Genomic DNA, 16575 nt, shown 5'->3' with positions numbered 1-16575 from the left:
GGAGGAGAGGCAAACTCCAGCTTTGGTTGGATATGTTTTGTTTAAAGCTTAGAGCTCTCAGTTAGGATGTATATGCATGAGGAAACAGCGTGTAAGCTGAAAAACGCGTTGCACCATTTTATTACATAGTGGTTATTGTTTGACCCTATGTTTTTATTATATTTTATTAAAATTGGATACTTTTTTTTACCTGACTGAGAGCCTGAGAATCTTTTTTTCTTTGGGGAAATGCCCAGAAACAGTGGTGTGCAGGATCTAAGGAACAGTGAGCTGGGACACAGAGATCCCAGTTGGTGTTACTCAGCACAAGTGGGTGCTGCTTCCTTTGTGAGTACTCTTTCTAACATTGTGTTTGAATGTATATTGTGTAAAACTATATCACACTAGGAGGAGCCCTTTTTTTTTATATACTCCCATAGAACTTGCTCAAGTTGTTTGAAGTTACAAGGATCCCAGGAACAGTGAGCTGGAACACCGAGAGATCCCAGTAGGTGTTACTAAGCACAAGTGGGTGCTGCAACCATTGTGAGTACCTGTCTTACATTGTGTCTTACTGCTTATTGTGTAAAACTTTATTACACTAGGAGGCTCCCTTTTGTTCTTGTGTATTCACACAGAATTTGCTTAAAGGGACATAATACTCATATGCTAAATCACTTGAAACTGATGCAGTATAACTGTAAAAAGCTGACAGGAAAATATCACCTGAGCATCTCTATGTAAAAAAGGAAGATATTTTACCTCACAATCTCCTCAGCTCAGCAGAGTAAGTTCTGTGTAAAAAGTTATACTCAGCTGCTCCCAGCTGCAGGTAAAAAAATTAAAAAAAATGAAGAAATGAACAGCAGCCAATCAGCATCAGCAGTGCTGAGGTCATGAACTCTTTTACTGTGATCTCATGAGATTTGACTTAACTCTCATGAGATTTCATAGTAAGCTTCCTTTACCTGATTGGTGAAATAATATGAGAGTGCACAATGCTCATCCCTTCAGATGTCCCAGAACAGACACACTAAAATGCTGCTTAGAAATCCTTTACAATGGGAGGTGGCTACTGAGGAACTTTTGAGGTAAAATATCTTTCTTTTTTACATAGAGATGTTCAGGTGATATTTTCTAGACATTTTTTTACAGCTATGCTGCATCACTTTCAAGTGTTTAAACATTTGGGTATTATGGCCCTTTAAGTCTGCAAAGGAGGCCTGGTGATGAGCTGTGAGTGGTTCACTCAATCTATTGTATGCTAATTAACCTGATGCAGTATAAATACCTGTGTGTTGTGCCAATAAAGGTGTGTCTGTTTTTTCCATCAAACATTCAGTCTCAGCTAATGTTCTTGGGAGTATAGTCTTTTCAGTTTCGGGGATCGGTCAGTGTTTACAGGAAGGAAGCCTACTTCAGCAGGTATATCCAGTTGGGATACAGAGATTTGCTACACACATATATAGTTAAACTTTTAGACATCTTAAAAGTGGCCATAAACATAGCAGTGAGTGTCTATTAAAAAATAAAAAACATACTCGCCCATAGACACACGTCCACTTAGTAGCAGACAGCCAAACCAGTTCTGAAACATATCAGCAGAAGTAATGGAATGCAAGTATAATGTCAATCTGTAAAGGGAGGCAGACGATGAGTCCTTGCGACCAAATTTACAGAAGGCCTATAAAAGATTCCCCATGAGGTGAAAACATTGTATCATGAGGCAGTACTCCAATCATATTCATATGACAAGCACAGTACTCAGAGAGGAACTGGGCTTCAATATGTTCTGAAGCACCTTTCACTGAAAAAATCAAGCACACTAATCACGTCAACCACCTCCAACGGATGCAAAGTTTAAAACTGAGGTATGAGTGAGGTGAAAGGGAATTTATAGGCTTATGAGGTTTGTGAAACTTTGCCTCCTCCTGGTAGGAATGTATATCCCGTACGCAACAGCTAGTGGACTATCCCCACCTATATGACAGAAAGAGGCATTGATGCAAGGGAGGAAGGAATCATTCTGTCACTATATAAATCCCTGGTAAGACCTCTCCTTGAATATATAGTGCAGTTCTGGGGACTAATATCAAAAAAAGACATTGCAGGGTTAGAAAAAATTCAGAGAAGGGCCACAAAGCTAATAAGGGGAATGAAGAATTTAAACTATGAGCAGAAGTTAGCAAAACTGGGTCCTTTTTCTCTAGCAAAAAGGAGCTTGAAAAAGTGATGTTAATGTTTCCTGTTTACCTTTTTTTTTGCTTTATTATTACAATGTGAAGATTCTCACCTTAGTGACTGTTAGCATGTAGAAGTTAGTGACTCCATTTTCATGTGCACTCTTCATCCGCTGTCGACACTCCTCATCATCAATTAATTCTCCAACATATTCATTTACAAATTCACCCTAAGGCAGACAAGAAACAAGAGAAAGTTAAAAAAAAATTAAGAATAATAATTTGTGCTTACCTGATAAATCTTTCTTTCTTTCTTGGTGGTAAGAGTCAACAAAATCCTTACTCGTGAGAATTAACTTCCTTGCCACCAGGAGGAGGCAAAGGCACCCCGCAATAAAGCTTTAAGTATCTCTCCTATTTCCCTCTTACTCCCAGTAGTACGCATGGTCAAGGAAAGGAGGAAGAAACAAAATAGAACTGCAGCCAACCAAGCAACAAAAGAGCAGGTTTGTGGACTCTACAACCAAGAAAAAAAGGAATTTATCAGGTAAGCATAAATTATGTTTTCTTTCTAGGTGGTAAGAGTCCACAAAATCCTTACTTCGTGGGAAACAATACCCAAGCTAAGGAGTCCACAAAAATGGGTGAGAAAAACAATAAAAAGGCAGGCACCGATTACCATGAATCATCGCCTAAAAAACCCTTCCTTCCCAAATCTGTCTCTACTGAGACAAAACCGGAAAAATTAAAAGATTTTAGCAAAAATATAATAAAACAATCAGAATGCGAACTTTGCAACTTGGTCTACTAATCTCATTCTACAAATTCCAATAGCAGAACTATAAGATCTAGGATATACAAAGAAACAAGGAAAGAAAATTATGAACCCAACTCAGAAAGAAAAACCAGGCCAACCACAGGTCCTATTGACTAAGACCTGAACAAATGCCCGGATGGATACAGTTCTCCTCCCTGTGGGAAATTATATATAGAGACTGGGAAACAGGTTTGACTAAAATATCAAAACTAATATGTTCAGAGATAGAGATCTTTCTTTGAAAGTAATATCTAACAACTCTGAAGAACCGCTTCCCAGGTCTTGATCTCAGAAAGAAAAACTGGACACAGGCAAACTGGAAGGATGCAAACCTTTTGAAAAGTCTCAGACTGCCATACCAACACTGAAACGGTATCGGAGCTTAGCGAAATGATGGAAAACATATGAGAAGACCTCCAGTGTCTAACAAAAATAAAATTCTGTATAAAATAAACAGATCTCAACTAAAGAGAGAAAATAATCTCTGATATTAGGATAGTCAAGAAGGACAAACCAAATACCCAAAAGAAGCGAACAACCACAGTTGGCACAAACGCCAACTTCCAACTTGCTAACTAGATAAGTTTACCTTATAGTTCCAATGAAAGCGAAAAATTCCTAACTGAGATTGCCATCTAGAAGCAAAAAAAATGCCACTGAATATCCTCATGGAGGAAATCCGATGTCGACTGGCCTAAGAATCTGGAAAATAAAAGTCGACTATTTTCAGGAAAGAACGAAATGTTCAGTCTCAGAAGGAAACTAGATCCATCTGAATATCTTCAGAATATAGATCCCCTCTAAGTTGAGAAATAAACCTGAAATATAAACTGGGACATACAAAGCCTAAGAGAAAAACTGCAAAACCCCAGAGGGACGGCACTTAGGCAGAAGGAATAGCTTGATGTATAAAACCGTACTCACACAACCAATATTAGGCTGGGCAGGTCGGTATAAATTATTCACCTGCAAGAGAAAAACCGGATGAAGGAAACAAAATTCAATCTTAGGGACTAACCTCCAAAGGACTTAACACATACAGAGTCAGTCTTAGGTGATTCATCACATAGACAAGCTGGGTACCAAACAGAAGAACTGCATGACAAGATAAAGTAACAGCGCTCAGTCTGAACTTCAAAGAGTAAAAATTTCAAAATTATATGCACTCAAACTGTATCAGTGACATCCCTCAGCCAACTACAAATGCCAATAAGTACATTCTGAAAAATCCTGCACATGTCCAGCAGGGAATTGGCGACTCAAAAAGCAATCACAAGGACCAACCGACAAAGGAAGTAAACTGGAAAACATAGCCGAAAATTCCATGTTCCTTGAAGATTAAATTTTCAATCTGTTCCACAGAATCCTAGTAAGGCAAAAGAAAACTATGGAGACCATAGTAAACACAAAGCCACAACAGTACCTCAAAACTAATAGGAATTTAGTATGCAAGATCCAAAGAAGCATTCATCGTAAGAGATACACAAAAGTACCCCTATAACAGCAGTACAAAGATTGTGGTACTGTAGAAAAATTACAAAAAGAAAAATACTAATGTATACTTATACAAATACAGGTATACTATTCTACAGCAATATATAATAGCAATACCAGATAAAGAACATGACGGTGGAGATTACACCCCTGAAAAATATTATTACATTGAATTAACAGTAGTAGCACTGATAAGGCAATACTGAAGTAGATACATACAAGTAAATAACAATATGGAATTGTCGTGAAAAACAGATCTGTGAATGACTATCTTCTCCCACATAAAAGTAGAACCAAAATAAAAACATAATTAATGCTTACCTGATAAATTATTTTCTTTCTTGGCAGTGAGAGACCATAAACTAATTAATTACCCATGGGAAATACTTCACCTGGCCACCCCAGCAAAGGAAAAGACGAGAGCTAAAAAGGGGTACAGAAGTGCCATAAGACTGTCGCCACTACATAATTTTAGGGCGGGTTTGTGAACTCTCACAGTAAAAAAAACAAAACTTATCAGGTAAGCATAAATTATGTTTTCATTCTAATGGCAGTGAGAGTCCACAAATTCAATTATTACCTATGGGAAATTAATACCCAAGCTGTGGAGGACACAAAATGAATAGGGAGGGAAAGGTAGGGAAGGCAGTCCTAAGTACTAGGCACCACCGCATAAAGAACCTCTCTCCCAAAGGATGCCTCAGCTGAGGTAAAGGCAACAATATGTACATTTTTGTGAAAGTATACAAGGACTAAGTACCAGCCTCACATATCGGTTCAACTGAAGCCCTATTTTGAAGGCCTTGGAAGAAGACACGGCACAGGTAGAATGTGTCGTAATTAAAGATGAAAGCTGCTGGCCCTTTGAATATATGCCAAGCAAAACAAGCTTTTGAGCCAAAAAGATAGAGAAACAGCAGTGGTTCCCTGACCCTTGCGCTTACCAGAGTGTAGGACAAATAACTAAGATGATTGACAAAATTACTTGGTAGCATGAAGATAGAAATTCAAAGCTCTTACTACGTCCAGATTATGCAACATCTCTCCTTAGAGGAAGTCCTTATCTAGTGTTTCATAGTGGGTTTTTTATCGTAAGTTGTTTCAACCCGCAATATTTGTAACAACTTACAATAAAAACCCCCACTATGAAACACTAGATAAGGCGGGTCCCATTGAAGTGCAGACAATTGAGACACCCTTTGGGCAGAAGAAATAGCTAACAGAAATAACACTTTCCAAGTAAGTAACTTAAGATAAATAGAATGCATGGTTTAAACGGAACCTGTTGAAGAACTTTGAGAATTACTTAAGGCTCCATGGGAAAAAAACAGGTTTGGAAACAGGTCTAATTCTAGCAAGAATTTGAACAAACCATGGAACAGACAAGGCAGAAATTTGACATTTAAGAGAATGAGTCGACAAGCCCATTCTCTAACCATCTTGAAGAAATGTCACCATGTGCCAAAGAACCACGATCCACACACTAGGACAGATACATCTTCCATATCTTATGGAAAATACGCCTGGAAACGGTCTTCCTGGCGTGAATCAGAGTATCTATCACCTTCTCAGAGAATCATCTTGGAGACAAAACACTGCGTACAATCTCCATGCAGACACCCTGAGGGAATCTAGAGTTTGAAAGAAGATTGGCCCCTGAGCCATAAGGTCCGGTCTCAGAGGTAACCGCCAACCAAATCCTACGAGGCCACGCAGGAGCTAACAGAATCATTGAAGTTCTCTCTTCAAGCTGTCACTCGAGGAAGAAAAAACAATTGGAGAAAAAGGACACACCTGATTGAGATTCCTTGAAAGATGAACTTAAAGCTAGACGATGGAGAAAAGTAAATTTATGCTTACCTGATAAATTAATTTCTTCTACGATACGACGAGTCCACGGATTTCATCTTACTTGTGGGATATTAACCTCCTGCTAACAGGAAGTGGCAAAGAGCACCACAGCAGAGATGTATATATAGCTCCTTCCTTCCCTCCACCCCCCGTCATTCAACCGAAGGTTTAGGAAGAGAAAGGAAAAGCTAAAGGTGCAGAGGTGACTGAAGTTATAAAAAATAAAATATAATCTAAATCTGTCTGAAAAATGACAGGGAGGGCCGTGGACTCGTCGTATCGTATTAGAAATTAATTTATCAGGTAAGCATAAATTTACTTTTCTTCTACAAGATACGAGTCCATGGATTTCATCCTTACTTGTGGGATACAATACCAAAGCTACAGGACACAGATGAAATGGGAGGGACAAGACAGAGACCTAAACAGAAGGCACCACTGCTTGAAGAACTTTTCTACCAAAAACAGCCCCAGAAGAAGCAAAAGTATCAAATATGTAAAATTTGGAAAAAGTATGAAGAGACGACCAAGTCGCAGCCTTGCAAATCTGCTCAACAGAAGCATCGTTTTTAAAAGCCCATGTGGAAGCCACAGCCCTAGTAGAATGAGACTTAATTCTTTCAGGAGGCTGCTGTCCAGCAGTCTCATATGCCAGGCGGATGATACTTCTCAGCCAAAAAGAAAGAGAGGTAGCCGTAGCTTTCTGACGCCTACGCTTTCCAGAATAAACAATGAATAATGAAGATCATTGACGGAAATCCTTAGTTGCCTGTAAATAAAACTTCAAGGCACGGACCACGTCCATGTTATGTAACAGACGCTCCTTCTTAGAAGAAGGATTAGGACACAAGGAAGGAACAAAAATTTCCTGATTAATATTCTTATTTGAAACAACCTTAGGAAGGAATCCAGGTTTGGTACGCAAAACCACCTTATCAGAATAAAATATAAGATAAGGCGAATCGCATTGTAATGCTGAAAGCTCAGAAACTCTACGAGCCAAAGAAATAGCAACCAAAACCAAAACTTTCCAAGATAATAATTTAATATCTATGGAATGCATGGGTTCAAACGGAACCCCTTGAAGAACTCTAAGAACTAAATTCAAACTCCAGGGAGGAGTAATTGGTCTAAATAGAGGCTTAATTCTGGTTAGAGCCTGACAAAAAGACTGAACATCTGCCAAACGTTTGTGAAGTAAAATTGACAAAGCAGAAATCTGTCCCTTTAAGGAACTCGCTGATTACCCTTTCTCCAATCCTTCTTGGAGAAAAGACAGAATCCTGGGAATCCTAACTTTACTCCAAGAGTAACCCTTGGATTCACACCAAAAAAGATATTTACGCCATATCTTATGATAGATCTTACTAGTGACAGGCTTACCTGCCTGTATCAAAGTATCAATGACTGAATCTGAGAATCCCCACTTAGATAAAGTCAAGCGTTCAATCTAAAAGCAGTCAGCTGCAGAGAATTTAGATTTGGATGTTGGAAAGGTCCTTGAATGAGAAGGTCCTGTCTCAAAGGAAGTTTCCACGGTGGCAGAGAGGACATGTCCACCAGATCCGCATACCAAGTCCTGCGTGGCCACACAGGCGTGATTAGAATTACTGAAGCTCTCTCCTGCTTGATCCAAGCAATCACACGTGGAAGGAGAGGAAACGGTGGAAACACATAAGCTAGGCTGAACGACAAAGGCACTGCCAAGGCATCTATCAGTTTGGCCTGGGGATCCCTCGACCTGGATCCATATCTTGGAAGCTTGGCATTCTGATGAGATGTCATCAGATCTAATTCCGGTCTGCCCCTACTCCTGGGATGTAGATTGCCGACAGATAACAAGAGTGGGCCTCCGCCCATTGAATTATCTTGGATACTTCTATCATCGCTAAGGAACTCCTCGTTCCCCCCTGATGATTGATATAAGCTACAGTCATGGTATTGTCCGACTGGAATCTGATGAATTTGGCCGAATCCAACTGAGGCCATGCCTGAAGCGCATTGAATATTGCTCTCAATTCCAGAATATTGATTGGAAGTAGAGACTCCACCTGAGTTCATACACCATGAGCCTTCAGGGAATTCCAGACTACACCCCAGCCCAGGAGGCTGGCGTTCATTGTCACTATCACCCACGAGGGTCTGCGGAAACACGTCCCCTGGGACAGATGATCCAGTGACAACCACCAAAGAAGAGAGTCTCTGGTCTCTTGTTCCAGATTTATCTGAGGAGATAAATTCGCATAGTCCAAATTCCACTGCCTGAGCATGCACAGCTGCAGTGGTCTGAGATGAAAACGAGCAAACGGAATGATGTCCATTGTCGCTACCATTAATCCAATTACTTCCATACACTGAGCCACTGATGGCCGAGGACTGGACTGAAGGGCTCGGCAAGTATTTAGAATCTTTGATTTTCTGATCTCCATCAGACATATCTTCATGTCTACAGAGTCTATCAGAGTTCCCAAGAAGGGAACCCTTGTCCGTGGAACTAGTGAACTCTTTTCTAGGTTCACCTACCAACCTGTGAGTTCTCAGAAAGGACAACACTGTGTCTGTATGAGATTTCGTCAGATGATAAGTCGACGCCTGAATCAAAATATCATCCAGATAAGGCACCACTGCTATGCCCCACGGTCTGAGAACCGCCAGAAGGGACCCTAGAACCTTTGTGAAGATCCTGGGTGCTGTGGCCAACCCGAAGGGAAGAGCCACAAACTGGAAATGTTTGTCCAGGAAGGCAAACCTTAGCAACTGATGATGATCCTTGTGAATAGGGATATGAAGGTATGCATCCTTCAAGTCCACGGTAGTCATATATTGACCCTCCTGGATCATTGGTAAAATTGTTCGGATTGTCTCCATCTTGAACGATGGGACTCTGAGAAATTTGTTTAGACACTTGAGATCTAAAATGGGTCTGAAAGTTCTCTCTTTTTTGGGAACCACGAAAAGATTTGAATAGAACACCTGTCCCTGTTCCAGTCTTGGAACGGGACGAATTACTCCCATGGTAGAGAGGTCTTTTACATAGCGTAAGATAAGTTGATACCCGTAGGTCACGATTTAAAATGCCCAGGGGTCCTGAACATCTCTTGCCCAAGCCTGGGCAAAGAAAGAAAGTCTGCACCCTACTAGATCCGGTCCCGGATCGGGGGCCGCCCCTTCATGCTGTCTTTGTAGCAGCAGCGGGCTTCTTGGGTTGTTTACCTTTCTTCCAAGCCTGGTTGGGTCTCCAGACGGATTTGGACTGAGCAAAATTCCCTTCCTGCTTTGTGGAGGAAGAGGAAGCAGAGGGTACTCCTTTAAAATTTCGAAAGGAACGAAAATTATTTTGTCTACCCCTCATCTTAACAGACTTATCCTGAGGTAGGGCGTGACCTTTACCTCCAGTAATGTCAGAAATGTTTTCCTTCAACTCAGGCCCCAATAGGGTCTTACCCTTGAAAGGAATAGCTAAAAGCTTAGATTTTGATGACACATCAGCAGACCATGATTTTAACCATAACGCTCTACGCGCTAAAATGGCAAATCCTGCATTTTTTGCTGACAATTTAGCAATTTGAAAGGCGGCATCTGTAATAAAAGAATTAGCTAGCTTGAGAGCCTTAATTATATCCAAAATGTCCTCTAAAGGGGTCTCAACCTTCAGAGACTCTTCTAGAGCATCAAACCAAAAAGCTGCTGCAGTAGTAACTGGAACAATGTAAGCTGTTGGTTGTAAAAGAAAACCCTGATGAATAATTTCTTATCCATAGGGTCTTTAAAAGAACAACTGTCTTCAATAGGTATAGTTGTACGCTTAGCCAGGGTAGAAATAGCTTCCTCCACCTTAGGGACCGACTGCCAAGAGTCCCGAATGGTGTCTGATATGGGATACATTTTCTTGAAATTAGGAGGAGAGAACGGTATACCCGGTCTATCCCATTACTTTTTTATAATTTCCGAAATTCTTTTAGGAACCGGAAAAACATCAGTGTAAGTAGGTACCACTAGATATTTGTCCATTTTACACAATTTTTCTGGAGGAATCACAATAGGGTCACAATCATCCAGAGTCGCTAAAACCTCCCGGAGTAACAGGCAGAGGTGTTCAAGCTTAAATTTAAAGGACATGACGTCCGAATCTGTCTGAGGTAACATACTTCCAGGGTCTGAAAGTTCTCCCTCAGACAACAATTCCCTGACCCCCAACTCAGAGCCCTGTGAGGTTACATTGGAAATAGCCAACAAAGCATCAAAGGATTCAGTATTTACATTAATACCTGACCTACTGCGTTTACCCTGTAACACTGGTAACTTAGATAATACCTCTGTAAGGGTAGTTGACATAACTGCAGCCATATCCTGCAGAGTAAAAGAATTAGACGCACTTGAAGTACTTGGCGTCGCTTGTGTGGGCGTTAAAGGTTGTGACACTTGGGGAGAATTAGATGGCATATCCTGATTCTCTTCAGACTGAGAATCATCCTTAGGCACACTTTCTTTACCTAAAATATGCTTTTTACATTGTAAGGCCCTTTCAGTACAAGAGGTACACAAAGTAAGAGGGGGATCCACAATGGCTTCTAAACACATAGAACAATTAGTTTCCTCAATGTCAGACATGTTGAACAGACTAGTACTAGCCACACTAGTCGTAAATCACCTCATATATTGATTGAACAATTTTTAGAAAGAAAGTACTGCACCTTTAAGAAATAAAAAGCACAACAATTTTTCTCAAACTACTTAAAGTGATTGAAAACGCTAAAACAATCAAATATAATAACTCAATTGGCCCAAAATTATTGCACCCTGTAGGTAAATTATGAATCTACCCTCTAAGAAGCATTTTAATCACAAAATATATTTTAATAGAAAAAAATGACCCCTGCACCTCGCCACAGCTCTGCTGTGGCGCCTACCTGCCCCAGGGTACTGCATAAATGACTTGACAACGATCCGGTGAACAGAACTCAACTCTAGGCCCCACCGGAGCTAATGACTGCTGCCTTCTCAGTCAGAGTAAACTGCGCGTCTGAGCGCACAAAATAGACCCCGCACATCATGGACGTCATCTGAATAGTTTGTCTAACCGCATGGGAAGCGGTTTGGAAAATAAGCCATGTGTTCCCCTGAATCTTCTATAAAAATAAACTGCAGCCCTACTAACTTTTATAAATAATAAATGTATAATGTCAAGCTGCCTCTCCCAGTGTCCAGCCCCATACAGATATAAGCAATATGTATGCAATATAAGGATTTTCAGTAACACCCTTAGTGATACAGGTCTACTGCTTACCCCTTCCCTTGCAGGGAAAAATGTCAGCCAATTCTGATATAACAAGTCTCTTCAGAAATAAAAGACTGAACATACCTCGGGAAATGATACCCCATCTGTGACTATATGATATAAATGTGAGCAGCTTTGCAGACGCTCCTATGTGCAAAATCTATAACGACTGTGCAGGATATCTCTTGGAACGGAGAGAAGGGGGAAAGACATATTAGTCTTAATAACAGACTAGGCCTACTCACAATATATGTTTGGGCTCAGCCAAATTGAATGAAAACCTTCAGAGTACTACTTTATAATTTCCCACTATAGGAAATCACTAGCATTAACCAATATACCTCTGCCCACAAGAAAATAATAGAGAAGTATCAGCACTACTAAGCCACGCACTCCCTGCAGGGGAAAGTTTGGAGTTAATTAAAATATATAAAAACAAAAAGTCTAAGGCTTTCCATAATACTATTTACTAGGACTAAGTGCTAACACTGCATGCTATTTAAAAATCATGTCGTCCAGAAGACCTGCAAAGCCTGACAAAAAACATAATTTATGTAAGAACTTACCTGATAAATTCATTTCTTTCATATTAGCAAGAGTCCATGAGGTAGTGACGTATGGGATATACATTCCTACCAGGAGGGGCAAAGTTTCCCAAACCTCAAAATGCCTATAAATACACCCCTCACCACACCCACAATTCAGTTTAACGAATAGCCAAGAAGTGGGGTGATAAGAAAGGAGCGAAAGCATCAAATAGGGAATTGGAATAATTGTGCTTTATACAAAAAAATCATAACCACCACAAAAAGGGTGGGCCTCATGGACTCTTGCTAATATGAAACAAATGAATTTATCAGGTAAGTTCTTACATAAATTATGTTTTCTTTCATGTAATTAGCAAGAGTCCATGAGCTAGTGACGTATGGGATAATAAATACCCAAGATGTGGAACTTCCACGCAAGAGTCACTAGAGAGGGAGGGATAAAATAAAGACAGCCAATTCCGCTGAAAAATTAATCCACTACCCAAATCAAAAAAGTTTCAATTTTTATAATGAAAAAAACTGAAATTATAAGCAGAAGAATCAAACTGAAACAGCTGCCTGAAGTACCATTCTACCAAAACTGCTTCTAAAGAAGAGAAAACATCAAAATGGTAGAACACAGTAAAAGTATGCAAAGAAGACCAAGTCATTGCTTTGCAAATCTGATCAACAGAAGCTTCATTCTTAAAAAGCCCAGGAAGTAGAAACTTATCTAGCAGAATGAGCCGTAATCCTCCGAGTAGGGAATCCACCCGACTCCAAATAAGCATGATGAATCAAAAGTTTAAGCAAGATGCCAAATAAATGGCAGAAGCCTTTTGACCTTCCTAACACCAGAAAAGATAACAAATAGACTAGAAGACTATCTGAAATCTGAATAGCTTCAACATAGGATTTCAAAACTCTTACCATATCCAAAGAATGTAAGAATCTTACCAAAGAAGTCTTAGGAAAAGACAATAATTCCTCCCTAATGTTGAAAGAAATCAGAACTTTAGGTAAGAATTGAAATGAGGATAGCAAAAACCACCTTATCCTGATGAAAAAATCAGAAAAAGGAGACTCACAAGAAAGAACAGATAATTCAAAAACTGTTCTAGCTGAAGAGATGTCTAAAAAGAACAATACTTTCCATGAAAGTAAATAATGTCTAGAGAAAACTTATGCTCAAATAGAAGAGCCTGTAAAGCCTTCAGAACCAAATTAAAACTCCAAGGAGGAGAAATTGGCTTAATGACAGGTTTGATAAGAACCAAAGCCTGAACAAAATAATGAATAAAAGGAAGGAACAATGCCTTACCCTGATAAAAAATCAGAAAAGGAGATCCACAAGAGCAGAAAACTCAGAAACTCTTCTAGCAGAAGAGATAGCCAAAGGAACAATACTTTCCAAGAAAGTAATTTTAATGTCCAGAGAACGCAAAGGTTCAAACGGAGGAGCCTGTAAAGCCCTCAGCACCAAATTGAGACTCCAAGGAGGAGAGATTGACTTAATGACAGGCTTGATACAAACCAAAGCCTGTACAAAACAATGAATATCAGAATGAATAGCAATCTTTCTGTGAAAAAGAACAGAAAGAGTAGAGATTTGTCCTTTCAAAGAACTTGCAGACAAAACCTTATCTAAACCAACCTGAAAAATTGTAAAATTCTAGGAATTCTAAAAGAATGCCAAAAGAATTTATGAGAAGAACACCAAGAAATGTAAGTCTTCCAAACTCGATAATAAATCTTTCCAGAGACAGATTTACAAACCTGTAACATAGTATTAATCACTGAGTCAGAGAAACCTCTATGACTAAGAATCAAACGTTCAATCTCCATACCTTCAAATTGAATGATTTGAGATCCTGATGGAAAAAAAGGGCCTTGAGATAGGTCTGGTCTTAACGGAAGTGTCCAAGGTTGGCAACTGGCCATCCGAATGAGATCCGCATACCAAAACCTGTGAGGCCATGCTGGAACCACCAGCAGTACCAACGAACGCTCCATTAGAATTTTGGAAGAACTAGAGGCGGAAGATATAGACAGAATGATAATTCCAAGGAAGTGTCAATGCATACGCTACTTCCGCCTGAGGATCCACGGACCTGAAATAGGCCCCTGGGAAGTTCCTTGTTAAAACGAGAGGCCAACAGATCTATTTCTGGAAGCCCTCACATCTGAAAAATTGAAAAACATATCTGGGTAAAGAGACCATTCTCCCGGATGTAAAGCTTGATTAACAGAGATAATCCGCTTCCCAAATGTCTATACCTGGGAAAAGGACCACAGAATTTAGATAGGAGCTGGATTTAGCCCAAGCAAATATCCAAGATACTTTGTCACAGTCTAAGGACTGATAGTCCCACCCTGATGATTGACATACACCACAGATGTTATAATGTCTGAAAAAAACAATAAAAATCTATTCTTCAAAAGAAACCAACTGAAGAACTCTGGGAATGCACGGAGTTCCAAAATATCAAATGGTAATCTCGCCTCCTGAGATTTCCAAACCCCTTGTGCTGACAGAGAACCTCAGACAGCCTCCCAACCTAAAAGACTCGCATCTGTAGAGATCATGGTCCAGGTTGAAAGAATCAAAGAGACCTGTAGAACTAAATGATGGTGATCTTAACCACCGAATCAAAGATAGATAAACATAGAATTCGAAGATTTAAAAAGTGAAATCCTAGAATCCCTGCACCATTATACAGCATAAAAAACTGGAAAGGTTTTCTATGAAAATGAACAAAGGAAATTGAATCCAATGCTGCAGCCATAAGGCCTAAATTTCCATGCACATATAGCAACTGAAGGAAAAAATAGAGACTGAAGGTACCGACAGACGGAACCCAATAAAAAAGTCACTTGTCTGTTAGAGACAAAGACAGTGACACAATCTATCTGGAAGCAAGAGCTTTTGATAAAAAGATCCTCTAACCATGTCTTGAAAAAACAAAGTTGAATCATATGAGATTCCGTAGTCTCAGAAAATAAAAATAATCTGAATGAAAACAGAAAATGAAGATATGCATCTATTGTATCTAATGAAAACAAATAATGCTATCACTGACCAAAAAAAAGGCAGAATAGACCATATAAATACCAATCTAAAGGATGGTACATAATAAAAAGATTTTCTATCTTTGGAACAATGAATAGTTTTGAATAAAACCCCAAAACCCAGTTCCTAAAAATGGAACTGGAATAAATACCCCAGAAGATTCCAGATCTGAGCAGCGCTTGAGCCCCAACAGGTGATCAGCCACACTTCAACATTACCCAAAATATATAGGAAAATGTTAGCCTTACTGGAATAGCTGGAATATAATAGAGAGAAAAAGACTTCTCATAGACGGTTTAAATCTAAATTTTATTCTGTACCCAAAATCTAAGAAATTTGGACCGAATAGAACCAAAAAACTTCCAATTAAAAACATGTTACTTGGGTAAGAATTTAGAATTTTGTTCCTTAGTAAGAACAACCAAACTAAAATAAGCTTAAAGTTTTAGTCTTAGAACTCAATCTTGAAGCCCAGAGTAACAGTTAAGAATTGAATCCAATATGAACCAAATAATTGATTATCTTGGAAAAAAAGAAATAAGGATTTTTTAGAAATCACAAAATTCTTCTAGCTAAAAACAGCTAAAGACATAGATTAAACCTCATTTGTGAAAATATTCAATAAAATGAAGATACAAATGAAATTATTAGCATGTTAATCCAGTTAAAGGACCAGACAACACACCGGACTTGCATAAACAAATGCAAGACAACAAGACAAATGCAAAAGACATTGCTATAAATAAGTTTAATGCTTAGATGTAGGGTGAGGTATTATGAAAGAGCTATTATCCTCTTTTGTGCTGTTAGCTCACCTATGTATATTTTGCAACAGTATAAAATTTCTCTCTGGTTCTGTGTCGCTGCAGTTCAAAAACGTGAGAAGTTGAGTTAAACAAACTGAAGGCTGAGCTTTAATGTAAGGGAGTCAGTTTTTCCTTATGTGCTGAGAGTTTATCTAATTATACCCTGCATTAGTAGAAAATCCTCTCCTGCTCTAAGCTATTGTGTCTGTGCTTATAAGATGTTGTGATATAATATCTGCATGGAAAGGTGGTTTCAGAAGGTCAATATACATTAAAATATAGTGGCTACAACAGTTAGAAACTCCTTTCTTAATAAATTAACATCTAGAAGAGCTTGTTAAGGCTAAGAGACGTATACCTGAGGCATATAATATAGATTTGGTCTATCTCAAATCTGCTGTGGTAAAAAACACTAAGTCCTCTTAAGGCCTGCTCTTACTGAATTGATTGAGTTAAATAACAGGACACTGAATTGTATTCACAGGAGTAACCCTAGAACAATATACTAGTGAAGACGCTTATACACAAATTACCTTGGGTAACCCTTACGGCATTGTCCTATGCCTAGGAAGC

The 16575-nt window shown here is 39.1% G+C and overlaps 1 protein-coding gene across 4 annotated transcripts in view; it reads right to left on the bottom strand.

The window, feature by feature from the left end:
• NSD3 (nuclear receptor binding SET domain protein 3) overlaps nt 1–16575 on the bottom strand; it is a 1671583-nt gene that overhangs the window by 386884 nt on the left and 1268124 nt on the right. For all 4 annotated transcript variants that reach the window (XM_053718034.1, XM_053718036.1, XM_053718037.1 and 1 more), the window contains one exon: nt 2273–2389. In XM_053718034.1, coding sequence (XP_053574009.1) covers nt 2273–2389 — 117 coding nt within the window. The remainder of the gene's footprint in view (nt 1–2272; nt 2390–16575) is intronic.

The sequence above is a fragment of the Bombina bombina genome, chromosome 6 (genome assembly GCF_027579735.1).
Source record: "Bombina bombina isolate aBomBom1 chromosome 6, aBomBom1.pri, whole genome shotgun sequence".
In the NCBI taxonomy this organism is placed as follows: domain Eukaryota; kingdom Metazoa; phylum Chordata; class Amphibia; order Anura; family Bombinatoridae; genus Bombina; species Bombina bombina.
This window is presented reverse-complemented; position numbering and strand designations above follow the sequence as displayed.